Source organism: Schistocerca nitens, chromosome 4, assembly GCF_023898315.1.
Source record: "Schistocerca nitens isolate TAMUIC-IGC-003100 chromosome 4, iqSchNite1.1, whole genome shotgun sequence".
Lineage (NCBI taxonomy): Eukaryota > Metazoa > Arthropoda > Insecta > Orthoptera > Acrididae > Schistocerca > Schistocerca nitens.
The window spans coordinates 307610569-307625254 of NC_064617.1; the positions used below are offsets into that span (position 1 = coordinate 307610569).

Below are 14686 nucleotides of genomic sequence, written 5' to 3' on the forward strand. Positions count from 1 at the left end.
TCAGACATAGTGGAACTGCAAGACTCTACTGATGACGAGGGGGTCGGAATGTACTCTGAGCCAGGAAGTTAAGATACATAATGCATGTTTTGTGGGGCAACATTTTCAGGTGATCTTACGAGGGACACTTGAGTACAAAGTACACTTAGTTGACTAAGGTTATGAGATATCTACTAATATCGTGTCAGACCTTCTTTTTGACTGGCGTATTAAAGGAACTCGAAGTGGCATGGACTCAACAAGTCGTTGGAAGCCCCCGCAAAAAAATATTGAGCCATGCTGATTCTATAGCCATCCATAATTGCGAAGGTATCCGCCCGTGGTAGTTCACTGGTCACCGCGACGGAATGTCATACCTAACGGGCCGGGTTCGATTCCCGCCTGCGTCGGAGATTTTCTCCGCTCAGGGACTGAGTGCTGTGTTGTCCTTATCATCGTCATTTCATCCCCATCTACACGCAAGTCGGCTAAGTGGTGTCAACTCGAAAGACTTGCACCAGGCGAACGGTCTACCCGACGGGAGGCCCTAGCCACACGGCATTTCCATTTCCAAAAAATGGTTCAAATGGCTCTGAGCACTATGCGACTTAACTTCTGAGGTCATCAGTCGCCTAGAACTTAGAACTAATTAAACCTAACTAACCTAAGGACATCACACACATCCATGCCCGAGGCAGGATTCGAACCTGCGACCGTAGCGGTCGCTCGGTTCCAGACTGTAGCGCCGAGAACCGCAAGGCCACTCCGGCCGGCTTCCATGTCCATTGCGATGGTGTTGCCGGTGCAGGATGTTGTGCACGAACTGAGCTCTCGATTATGTCTCATAAACGTTTGAAGGGATTCATGTTGTGCGATCTGGGCGGCCAAACCATTCGCTCGATTTTTGCATAATGTTCTTCGAACAAGTCGCGAACAACTGTGGCCTGGTGACATGACATCTTTGTTTGGGAACATGAAGCCCATGAATGCCTGAAAATGGTCTCCAGTTAGCCGCACATAACCATTTCCTGTCAACGATCGGTTCTGTTGGTGCAGAGGACCCAGTTCATTCCACGCAAACACAGGCCACACCATTGTGGAGCTACCACTAGCTTGATCAGTGCCCTGTTGACAACTTGGTTCCATGTCTTCGTAGGGTCTGCGCTACAATGTAGCCTTATCATCAGCTCTTACCAACTGAAATCAGAACTCATCTGCCCAGGCCACGGTTTTCCAGTCGTCTAGGGTCCAACCGATATGGCCACGAGCCCAGAAGAGGCGCTGCAGGCGATGTCGTGCTCGTAGCAAAGGCACTCGAGTCGGGAGTCTGCTGCCATATTAACGCCAAAATTCGCCGCACTGTTCTAGTACGTTCGTCGTACATCCACATTAATTTAGGTGGTTATCCTACACAGTGCTGCTTGTCTGTTAGCACTAACAACTCTACGCAATGGCCGCAGCTCTGCATTGTTAAGTGAAGGCCGTCGGGCACCGCGTTGTTCGTCGTAGGAGGCAATGCCTGAAATTTGGTATTCTCGGCACACTCTTGACGCTGTGGATGTCGGAATATTGAATTCAGTAACGATTTCCGAAATGGAATGGCCCCGTGGGTCCAGCTAGAACTGCCATTCCGCGTGCAAAGTCTGTTAATTCCCGCCGTGCGGCCGTAATTACATCAGATTCCTTTCCACATGAATCATCACCTGTTTATCAAAACTAGACATGATTGTCTCAATGGGAATTCCGCGATCGTTCATTAAATAAAATATGGCGTTTCGGTCTTCGATCGCTATTCTTTATTTTCAATTACCGGTTTCGGGCTAGCTGCCCATCTTCAGAGCATATATTGTAGTTACAGAGTAACACCCGGTGTTCTGTACGGACAAGTTACTCTGTAACTACCATGTATGATCTGAAGATGGGCAGCTAGCCCGAAACCGGTAATTGAAAATAAAGAATAGCGATCGAAGACCGAAACGCCATATTTTATTTAATCATCACCTGAGTACAAATTGCAGCTTCGCCAATGCATTGCCCTTTTATACTCTGTATAAGCGAAAATAGCACATCTGTGTATGTGCATATCGCTATTCTATGACTTTTGTCACCTCAGTCTATACCACCCGAAATGTGGGCCCATGAAGTGTGTTCTGGCTGTGGTGGAGATCAGTATAATTGAGATTTTTGTGACTAAGAAAACACTTCATTGAATATTGTTTCTACTATTCCACATCCCCGTCCCTATTGCATGACACACAACATTTATCTTTTTTCTGCTTTTCAAACTTACTTTATACACCTTATTTCCGAAGTGCATAAATTTTTGAAGTGAATGAAACAGATAAATATCCAATACGTCTATGTTAAGGCCCTTTATTTTGGATACATTTCTTACGAGTTATTTATATACGGGCTGATCAAAAAGTCAGTATAAATTTGAAAACTTAATAAACCACGGAATAATGTAGATAGAGAGGTAAAAATTGACACACATGCTTGGAATGACATGGGGTTTTATTAGAACCACCCCATATTGCTAGAAGCGTGAAAGATCTCTTCCGCGCGTCGTTTGGTGATGATCGTGTGCTCAGCCGCCACTTTCGTCATGCTTGGCCTCCCAGGTCCCCAGACCTCAGTCCGTGCGATTATTGACTTTGGGGTTACCTGAAGTCACAAGTGTATCGTGATCGGCCGACATCTCTAGGGATGCTGAAAGACAACATCCGACGCCAATGCCTCACCATAACTCCGGACATGCTTTACAGTGCTGTTCACAACAGCTGTTGTTGAGGAATGATGGTGGACATATTGAGCATTTCCTGTAAAGAACATCATCTTTGCTTTGTCTTACTTTGTTATGCTAATTATTGCTATTCTGATCAGATGAAGCATCATCTGTCGGACATTTTTTGAAATTTTGTATTTTTTTTTGTTCTAATAAAATCCCATGTCATTCCAAGCATGTGCGTCAATTTGTACCTCTCTATCTACATTATTCCGTGATTTATTCAGTTTTCAAATTTATACTGACTTTTTGATCAACTGGTAAAACAAAACATCATTGAATCACTCCCTCCTTTCCTCTACATTGTAGCCACTTTCCCACGGTCCACAATACTGAACTGAAACAGTGTGGAACAGTTACAATCAATGATATAAAGTTGTATGTAAATACATCAGTGTTGTAAATAGTTTAAATAAATATTGTCGTATTTTACCCATTTAATAAATGTTGAAGTGTCTGTGCCACTTTGTTCACCTACGGATACAATAGAAAATATTAACCATGTAACAGTATTTAGTGCCCCTCTGTGTGCTATTATTTGCCGGAAACCTCGTTTCCGTATCCGGAACCGATCACGAAATAAAAATAGTGTTACGTCTTACGCTACTTAGCCGCTATACTTGCACAGTAGCTGGAAAGAACGCACCAAACACTGTGCACTGTATAATACGATTTGCAATACATATAGAAGAAGCGGCCTGGGTTTCTAGGGTCCTCGTTCTCAGTCTGGGATGGACTGTTGGTAGCTAGCGGGTGACACTCTACAGCGGCAGGGGCGAGGGCGGGGGAATGCGGGCGTGGCGTGGCGGAGCTGGGAACTACGGGGACTACAGTTCGACGTGTGCTCCACACTTACATCAGCGAGGAGGACGTTTGCTGGATCTTCTCTGTGGCTTTGGGAGTTTCTTCCACTTTGGCGCTAACGTCCAAAGACAGAGACAAGCGGAACGTGAAACGGAGAAAGAAAGTCTGTGAAGGAACGACACATCACACAAACCAACACAAAAACACAAATTAGGTAAGGACACAAAACATTCGTAAACAACACAGCCTTCTTGTGCAAAACATATACGGTAAGTATTCACAAACAGTTCCACATTCACTGGGGTTAAAACAACAATTATGGCAGGGGCAACACACTTGTATTGAACTGTTCTACTAAGACAACACATACACATATACAGAGAGATGCAGGTATACACACAGATGCAGGGCATGACACTATTTTAAACAAAAGGTTAAATGATTAGCAATGCAGTTTATGCAATATTGTGCTATAGGTTAATTTAGGAACAGTTTTTATATTTATATAGTACAACGGTCTCTTTATTTTCTTCCAAAATTTCTATTATTATTATCCTGTTGCTTTTGTTTTTCAAATTATAAACACAGCAATCTTAGCAACTGAAGGACTAAAAACGTACCTCGACAATAATTTACATTGAAGTATTACCAATGAATTGGCTCTGAAAGCATCGGTCGTCGTGTGTTATGAGCAATATTTACAACAGAATCAGGTTAGAGATTAAACGGAACGCAGAATAAAACAGAAATGATGTAACATGCATGTTGTGAATATCGGAAGTAAATGACAGTAAACAGAAGTACAGCTGCATCTGAAATTAAGTTACGTTGTTTACACCCGTTGGATTACATGACGTTGCACTGGAAGATGTAAATTATTTTGTACAAACATTTCAGGTGTGAACACTGTCGGAAAAGACAGAGGAATTGTAAGGTGCAATCTTCTTCCTGTCGCGCTTGATACATATTTTGCACCGTGTCTCAATATTTAAATGCTAGACTACATATAAAAAGTGTGGGTGTCGATGCCCAGTGAGTCGCAGGGGTTGGAAGTCCACGTGAGACTGTAGGTCCTCCAACGTGTTGGGTTATTTGAATTCAAACGACGGAGGAAGGCATACATCCTCTATTAGGAACATGCCTACTAAAATAATATGAATTTCAAATCAACCTTAAGATCGATTACAGCTTTACCTTGACATGTTCCGAGGATTGGTAGATCAGTGCTGACAACTGAACACGCTTCACGTGATATTGTCGTCTTTGGCAGCAACTCAGGGTCACTTGTTGGGTAATGTTATTTTAAGCATAAAGCACACCACAGGACTGCGATTAAAGCGATCGCCAAACAGAAACTTTAATAGAAAACAGTAATAACCTCCTGAGTTTTACACAACAATGAGAAAGTAATACATGTGTTACCATATGATAGGAATATAGGGAAAGTCGTGCTGAAGTCTACGTTGTGACAAAATTCCCGAGGAGTGGTGTCCAAACACCAATGATACGACTCCAGCGTTGTCAGATTTCCAGGCAGAAAAATCAATCAACAGCGGAAATAGCTCACTTTTGGTAAGTAACCTTTAAGTCCCAATGGGACAGTTATTTGTAAATTTTGCTTTTTGTGACTTTCTGTACCTTTTCGATAAATTTATAAATTTTTATAGTCGTAAGATACAGAAAACATCTGTAACTTGTTGTGAAATCATACGTCATTAGACGACAAGCCAGTCGCATTCAAATATGACATAGTTGAAAGAAGAAATACATTACCTCGAACCTAATACTCTCACTAACGGGGTATCTGGGAGATAAGCTCTTCGGTCTCAAAGCTGTTATATATGTACATGGAAACTTATTCTTTAGTTCTGTCCGTATCAAATACTAGATTAGAAATATGTGTTAGTACATTTGGACATGTGTGCAACGACTAGGTTTACGCTATCTTGGATTTTTTCATAGCACATGCCTGCTTAGATTTTTTCCACAAGAAATCTGTCAACACTGTTGTAACGTATGGGTTTGCCTCACGCCCCAGAAATATGCCAACGATTTAGACTACACCCGAACCTTGCCAACGTTACTACACATGACAAACCTGCTTCACACAGATGCAATGACTTTTTGTTAAACCTTGAGGAATATTTGTGGAAAGCGCACTGTGGAGAAACTGTGCCTAATACATGACGCTGAGACAGACAGTCGAACTGATTTAATTTTGTCGAGAAAGTGCCCAATACATGGAAACAAATGAAAGAAATGATAAAGAAAACTAACATTTTCGTATCATCAATTTAAAAGTGGCTGTATCTTTTGCAACGTTTCACCATCAAAAAGTGAATGATATTTACATATGATTTCTTTACAGAGTTCGATTATCGCTGCAAACAGAGGTATATCTCCGTCTCAATGCCTTATTGCTCAAATGGTTCAAATGGCTCTGAGCACTATGGGACTTAAATTCTGTGGTCATCAGTCCCCTAGAACTTAGAACTACTTAAACCTAACTAACCTAAGGACATCACACATATCCATGCCCGAGGCAGGATTCGAACCTGCGACCGTAGCGGTCGCGCAGCTCCAGACTGTAGTGCCTAGAACCACTCGGCCACTCCAGCCGGCTGCCTTGTTGCAGTCGAGTAATTATTAATTTAATCTGACATAAAACGGCTGCACATCCTATGGACAAGAGTTTCGGACAGCCTGTAGGTACTTGTGCCCGACTCTGAAAGAAATCCACACCAGAATATCTTGGGCCCACGTTTTATATTCACCCCTGTACCTACAACAGAACCACGTGAAGTGGCGTCATGTAATCATAGTACAACAAAGAAATTATAGTTATTCAGTTCGTTACAGTGATGTCTATCTGAAGTGGATGTCGAACTCCAGTCGTCTAAACGTGACGGCCAAATATCGTCGTACTCCTCATGTCGTCCAACTACAGCATGGGGACCAGGAACTGTTACTACAGCGTCAACGAAAGATTTTTCTGTCTCTGCGCCCATATGAGCCTGTTACATGACATATTAACGATATATGGTGAAGAACAACATGAACTGTTTCAAGACAAGTCCAAAAACTGGTGATACTTCTGCTGTGTCATTTAAAAAATTTCGTGTAACCAGGACAAAAAAATGGTTCAAATGGCTCAGAGCACTATGGGACTCAACATCGTAGGTCATAAGTCCCCTAGAACTTAGAACTACTTAAACCTAACTAACCTAAGGACATCACACACACCCATGCCCGAGGCAGGACTCGAACCTGCGACCGTAGCAGTCCCGCGGTTCCGGACTGCAGCGCCAGAACCGCACGGCCACCGCGGCCGGCTAACCAGGACATTGGCAAAATGACCAGAAACGTATAATGTGATATTAAAATTTCGAAGGAACTCACATCTCAAGTTAAAGCGAAATATAGTTTACATATTTGGAGTCTAAAGCGTTCAGTTGCCTACGAACATTTTTGTTGCCAGGAAAATTATCTGCACTTATAAGTGTCATATGTTGTCTATTTTGACAACACAGATACGTGTACGATGTGACAGAAAAATGGTTTCGGGTAAAGCGTTGCAGATGCTTTCCAATTTCCCACAGGGATACACAGAGAAGGTGCAAAACACATGAATTATTTCTGAAGCACTAAATTTTATGCTATTATTTTCTGAGAGAAAACAAAATTTGTAAAATTTGTAAGATTCGTGAAGATAACAATTCTTCAGGTTATGCAGCGTCTTCTAATGAAGTATTGTAGTCTCGTGCTGATCTTATATTCCGTGGCTATGTCACTACTATAGTCCACGACTTAATCTGAAATGGGGATATAATTTCAGGTTATGTACGGACCGATGGAAGTTTTTTGCCTTACTACAACATGCCAGCTGATAGGTATCCGCAAGTACGGTGTGCAGGGTGATTTTTTCCACCGTGTCCAAACTCTACGGATTGGTAGATCGGAACAAAAATTTACGTCCGAAAATGAATGGTGTCGATGGTAGATACCATTTATTCAATCATATTTTGTTACAGAGATTGCAGTCTAATACGGGCTGAACCATGTAGCCACAATTACATTATGAATGGTTTCCTCCTACAGGGTGTTACTGTTCCTCATACGTAATGGTTCAAATGGCTCTGAGCACTATGGGACTTAACTTCTGAGGTCATCAGTCCCCTAGAACTTAGAACTACTTAAACCTAACTAACCTAAGGACATCACACACATCCATGCCCGAGGCACGGTTCGAACCTGCGACCGTAACGGTCGCGCGGTTCCAGACTGTAGCGCCTAGAACCGCTCGGCCACTCCGGCCGGCCATACGTAATGCCCTAGCGCCCTCCTGCCATGGTAATTGGTAGTATTGTGTCCGATTCATTTCTCTTGCTCACTTAACTTGTAGTGCATGTCATACAGCGTTGTACACAATGGTTCCGTGTTCGAATAGAGAGCTTGTGTTGACGTGGCGTTTACTTACGTAAAGGCAAATGGAAACGGGCGACGGGCAGCAAAGTTATATCAGGACACCTATCTCTGCCGACAACAACCACAGCATTCAATGTTCGCAACAGTTTTTCGCCGTTTGTCTGAGACAGAGTCGTTTCAGGAAGCAGGAAATCGTGAAGGATGTATCCGAAATGTGGAAGGCGACCGCCATGTAAAAACCAGGCAATTGGTCCGCCAGTACAGGGGGTAGCCAGACCATCGTATGGAACATTCCCAATGAAAATTTCTACTACCCTTATCACTTACAGCGTGTGCAGAGCTTATTAGCGACTGACTTTCCACAGCGGAAGCAGTTTTGTCCCTCGTTTCTTCACCAAGCAACCACGATTTCGGGATTTGCGTCATCCATCCTATTTACAGATGAGGCCACCTTTACGCGGAATGGTATCTTCAGTTTTCGTAACAGTCATCTGCAGGATAGTACGAGAACCCCCATGGTATAGTGACAGCGAATCATCAGCATCGGTGCATGAATTCGTGGGCTGGAACAATTGACGACCGTATTTTGGAACCAGTCTTCCTTCCAAGCTGTCTAACAGGCCAGAACTATCGGCGTTTCTAGCGGGTGACTTCACCTTTCCGGTTGGAAGAAGTACCATTGATGATTCGAAGGGTTAAGTGGTTGATACATGATGGTGCTCCAGCCAATTCGTCGCGTCGTTTCTGATCGACGGATCGGACGGGGGGGTCCAGTTGCGTGACTTGCTGATTCACCGGATCTCAACGCGTACTATTTCTGGTTATGGGGCCATCACAAAACTTTCGTGTATACAGAGCCCATTCCAGATGTGGAGACACTGGAGCAGCGTATTCATGCTGCCTTTGACACCGTTCGGATGCAGCCTGGCCGATGTGAACTTGTGAGACAGAACATGCTACGGCGCGTACAGTCATGCGTCGAGGCACATGGAAACCATTTCCTACACATACTGTACCTGTGGCTGCAAGTTACAGCGCGTATTAAACCGCAGTGTCGGTAAGAATGTGTGATTGAATAAATGGTCTCTATCTTGGAAACCGTGTATTTCTCGACCTACGTTCATTAGATTTTTTTGTTCCGCATCCTCTCGTCCATCATTCCCTAGAGTTCGTACACTTTGGAAAATATCATCCTATATTTCTGTATTCAGAGACCGGAGTTCCACATCCCGCTGGTATGGTCATCGCTGGTTGCTTAATTAATTACGTGTTCAGTATATCATGTTCACGTTACGATGTGGAACGTGCATTTGGCGCTATCGATCTTTTCGATATTCCGACCAAGGATACGAAAAACTTCGCTAAGACAAAGGTAGCTAGAGACTCACAGACAGAGATATGCCCGTACGTGCAGCGATAAGCGAGTGTTGTACGTAAATATCGTACACTTTTGGAGATGGGTTGTTGCAGAAGATACAGCTCTCGCTCTCTCTCTCTCTCTCTCTCTCTCTCTCTCTCTCTCTCCGTCCAAACAGGCCTCGAAAGGCCTAATGCTATCGGCCGACTGCCGTCTCATCCTCAGACGATAGACGCCAGCAGAGATGCAGCCACCTTCCAAATTGCCTCCGAACATAATGTGTAGATCGACGAGAATCCGCAGTAGAGACAATGAAAGAGATGTATCTTAGAATATTCAACTAGGCTAAAAATGTTGTAGAGTGGAATTCGTATAATTTACTGTCCTCAGTATAGCAGTTAATTTATCATTTTTATCATTATTCATTTTCGTAAATCGGCATATGTTATGAAAGTTTTTGAAGTACTGTATTTGATAAGAGTGCTTGGCATTTGTTAAAGTTGTGAACTGATGTAACCGAGGGTGATCTCAAAACTGCAATGCTCGAAGAGGATGTAGTGGGGCTGGGAGAACGGGGCGGGGTGCGAGCTGTTGTAGATACGTACGAGGGCGGGCTGGGCAGCGGCACCTGGTGGATCTTCCACGTGGCCACCGACATGGAGTGCTCGTCGGCGGCGTAGCAGCGCCACAGGCTCTGGATGAGGGTGGCCGCGGGCTGCCGCCGGCGGATCATGTGCTTCTGCCGCTGCTGCTGCTGCACCTTGAGCGCGAAGCCCGAGCCCAGGATGCCCTGCGGACACAGCGCGCAATCACCAGCTACGAAAACCTGCAGTAAACGTCTCCAGCACGCTTCATTCAGTAAATAAAGTGCCCTGAAGAGCCAAACTATGTTGAACATAACCTTGTGGCACACTAGAAAGGTGACGCGGTAAGGAGTAAACAGTGAAGAGCCAAAGAAACTGGCACACTTGCCTAATATCATGTAGGGCCCCCGCAAGAACGCAGAAGTGGTGCTACACGACGTGGCATTGACTCCAATGATGTCTGAAGTAGTGGTGAAGGGAACTGACGTCCTGAATTCTGCAGGGCTCTCCATAATTCCATAAGAGTACGAAGAGATGGAGATCTCTTCTGAATAGCACGTTGCAAGGCATCTCAGATATGCTCAATAATGTTCATGTCTGGGAACTTTGGTGGTCAGAAGAAGTGTTTAAACCCAGAAGTGCGTTCCTGGAGGCATTATGTAGCAATTCTGGACGTTTGGGTTGTCGCGTTGTCCTGCTGGAATCGCCCAAGTCTTTCGGAATGCACAGTGGCCGTGAATGGATGCAGGTCAGCAGATAGGATGCTTAAGTACGTGTCACCTGTCAGAGTCGTATCTATTAGACCTATCAGCGATCCGATATCGCTCCAACTACACACGCCCCACACCATCACAGATCCTCCACTAGCTTGAACAGTCCCCTGCTGACATGCAATGTCCATCGGTTCATAGTGCTGTTTTCATTCCCGTACAGATCTATCCGCTCGATACAATTTGAAACGAGACTCGTCCGACCAGCCAACATGTTTCCAGTCATCGACAATACAATACCGGCATTGACAGGCCCAGACGAGGCATAAAGCTTTGTGTCGTTTAATCATTAAGGGTACACGAGTGGGCCTTCGGCGACGAGAGCCCATATCGATGATGTTTCGATTAATGGTTCGCAAGCTGACACTTGTTGATGGCCCAGCATAAAAATCTGCAGCAATTTGCGGAAGGGTTTCGCTTCTGTCACTTTGAACGGTTCTCTTCAGTAGTCGCCGGTACCGTTCTTGCAGGACCTTCTTTCGGCCGCAGCGATACCGGAGATTTGATGTTTTACCTGATTACTGATATTGACGGTACACTCGTGAAATGGTCGTACGGAAAAATCCTCGCTTCATCGCTACCTCGGAGATGCTGCGTCCCACTGCTCGTGCGACGACTGTAACACCACGTTCAAACTCACTTAAATCTTGATTACCTGTCATTGTAGTAGTAGTAACCGATCTAACAACTGCGCTTGACACCTGTTGTCTTATGTAGGCGTTGCCGACCGGAGCGCCGTATTCTGCCTGTATACATATCTCCATATTTAAATATACATGCCTATACGAGTTTCTTTGGTGCTTTAGTGTATAAACGGAGCAGGTTACTGTGTCTCGGAGCCTGGGAACAAGCATCTCAAAAATGGCGAACCTAATCGCCAGTTCCCCTGTTAGGGATGCGAAAAATCGTTCTTTTATAAACGATATCGGTTTTTTAGTTATGAATAACTGGTATTTTGGTGCAAGTTTGCTCTCGGTTATAACGACGTTCTTATTTTTTTTTACTAATAAGCAGGTAAAAAAACAAAATATCAATTAGTCATAACAATAGTGCTAAAATTTTTTAAAGAACGAGTAATTTTTATTCGCTACAATTTTCATTGCTTTGAAATGTCGCGTTATTATAGAAAATGGGAAAAGTGATCAGTGCTATTTTAATATCAATGCCGACAGAAATGAGCAACAAACACATGGCGTAAAAATTGGTACCATATGGCATGTTCCATAATTAGCAGCGTGCGAGACTTGTCCCATCTGTTCTTTGTGGTAGATTCTCGCAGTCGTCGTCGGATAGTAGCTGTATTATACACTCCTGGAAATTGAAATAAGAACACCGTGAATTCATTGTCCCAGGAAGGGGAAACTTTATTGACACATTCCTGGGGTCAGATACATCACATGATCACACTGACAGAACCACAGGCACATAGACACAGGCAACAGAGCATGCACAATGTCGGCACTAGTACAGTGTATATCCACCTTTCGCAGCAATGCAGGCTGCTATTCTCCCATGGAGACGATCGTAGAGATGCTGGATGTAGTCCTGTGGAACGGCTTGCCATGCCATTTCCACCTGGCGCCTCAGTTGGACCAGCGTTCGTGCTGGACGTGCAGACCGCGTGAGACGACGCTTCATCCAGTCCCAAACATGCTCAATGGGGGACAGATCCGGAGATCTTGCTGGCCAGGGTAGTTGACTTACACCTTCTAGAGCACGTTGGGTGGCACGGGATACATGCGGACGTGCATTGTCCTGTTGGAACAGCAAGTTCCCTTGCCGGTCTAGGAATGGTAGAACGATGGGTTCGATGACGGTTTGGATGAACCGTGCATTCCTGGGGTCAGATACATCACATGATCACACTGACAGAACCACAGGCACATAGACACAGGCAACAGAGCATGCACAATGTCGGCACTAGTACAGTGTATATCCACCTTTCGCAGCAATACAGGCTGCTATTCTCCCATGGAGACGATCGTAGAGATGCTGGATGTAGTCCTGTGGAACGGCTTGCCATGCCATTTCCACCTGGCGCCTCAGTTGGACCAGCGTTCGTGCTGGACGTGCAGACCGCGTGAGACGACGCTTCATCCAGTCCCAAACATGCTCAATGGGGGACAGATCCGGAGATCTTGCTGGCCAGGGTAGTTGACTTACACCTTCTAGAGCACGTTGGGTGGCACGGGATACATGCGGACGTGCATTGTCCTGTTGGAACAGCAAGTTCCCTTGCCGGTCTAGGAATGGTAGAACGATGGGTTCGATGACGGTTTGGATGAACCGTGCATTATTCAGTGTCCCCTCGACGATCACCATTGGTGTACGGCCAGTGTAGGAGATCTCTCCCCACACCATGATGCCGGGTGTTGGCCCTGTGTGCCTCGGTCGTATGCAGTCCTGATTGTGGCGCTCACCTGCACGGCGCCAAACACGCATACGACCATCATTGGCACCAAGGCAGAAGCGACTCTCATCGCTGAAGACGACACGTCTCCATTCGTCCCTCCATTCACGCCTGTCGCGACACCACTGGAGGCGGGCTGCACGATGTTGGGGCGTGAGCGGAAGACGGCCTAACGGTGTGCGGGACCGTAGCCCAGCTTCATGGAGACGGTTGCGAATGGTCCTCGCCGATACCCCAGGAGCAACAGTGTCCCTAATTTGCTGGGAAGTGGCGGTGCGGTCCCCTACGGCACTGCGTAGGATCATACGGTCTTGGCGTGCATCCGTGCGTCGCTGCGGTCCGGTCCCAGGTCGACGGGCACGTGCACCTTCCGCCGACCACTGGCGACAACATCGATGTACTGTGGAGACCTCACGCCCCACGTGTTGAGCAATTCGGCGGTACGTCCACCCGGCCTCCCGCATGCCCACTATACGCCCTCGCTCAAAGTCCGTCAACTGCACATACGGTTCACGTCCACGCTGTCGCGGCATGCTACCAGTGTTAAAGACTGCGATGGAGCTCCGTATGCCACGGCAAACTGGCTGACACTGACGGCGGCGGTGCACAAATGCTGCGCAGCTAGCGCCATTCGACGGCCAACACCGCGGTTCCTGGTGTGTCCGCTGTGCCGTGCGTGTGATCATTGCTTGTACAGCCCTCTCGCAGTGTCCGGAGCAAGTATGGTGGGTCTGACACACCGGTGTCAATGTGTTCTTTTTTCCATTTCCAGGAGTGTAGATTGGCCCCATCTCTAGCCTGTAAGTATATTACAAAGTGCGGTCTCATTGAAGTTTAGTATACTGTCCATTTTGCTTTAAAATGTTTAAAGCTGGAGGAACCAAAACCAATTTGTGTCCTTATAAGGTAAAACGGAAAACTTAACAATTCGTTCATAGTTTGCAATGAATATAGGAAGCAGCTGATCTGCTGCCTATGTCTCAATAATACGCCTTTGTCTGCTTGTAGCCCCTGAAAACGGACAAATTAAAGCAAAAAACAGAATTATTCCACCACAGATTTCACCCTTTAGCAGCAAAGTGCGTAATGTGCAAATAATGGTATAAACTTCGATTACAACATGACTTTTGAGCACAGTTTGAAAAAATTAGAATCAGTACGACAATACTGGTGTTTTTTTATAGTAGTCAACCACTTATCACTTTTCGACAAAAACAGCGAACGGTGGGTGGGCTAAGTTTTCTTTTATTTGTATGTTTAATATTTTGACATTACATATCGTGAAACTGAGGGAGTCAAAATTTTTAAGTCGTCGCTCGATTTCTATGTTTATCCAGGAAATGGTAGGAACAAAAAGCCGAAATTCGTTTAATTCGGAAACTGGTTATTTTAATATTCCGGCTAAATTGGGTTAAAAAACCGATATAACCGAAAACCGGCTGATTCACCGGCAACCGCCATTCCTGTCCACTGTCAACGCCGTATAAACATATGAAAAGTGTATACAGACGGTGAAATCACGAACAGGCAATGAAGTGTTAACCGTTCACGCCTCACCCCAGAACGTGGAGG

At 45.2% G+C, this 14686-nt stretch overlaps 1 protein-coding gene across 1 annotated transcript in view; it reads right to left on the minus strand.

Annotated features, from left to right (window-relative positions):
• Nucleotides 1–14686, minus strand: part of LOC126253138 (potassium voltage-gated channel subfamily KQT member 4) — a 1084963-nt gene that overhangs the window by 264997 nt on the left and 805280 nt on the right. Inside the window, exon 7 of the mRNA XM_049954282.1 lies at nucleotides 9956–10140. Coding sequence (XP_049810239.1) covers nucleotides 9956–10140 — 185 coding nt within the window. The remainder of the gene's footprint in view (nucleotides 1–9955; nucleotides 10141–14686) is intronic.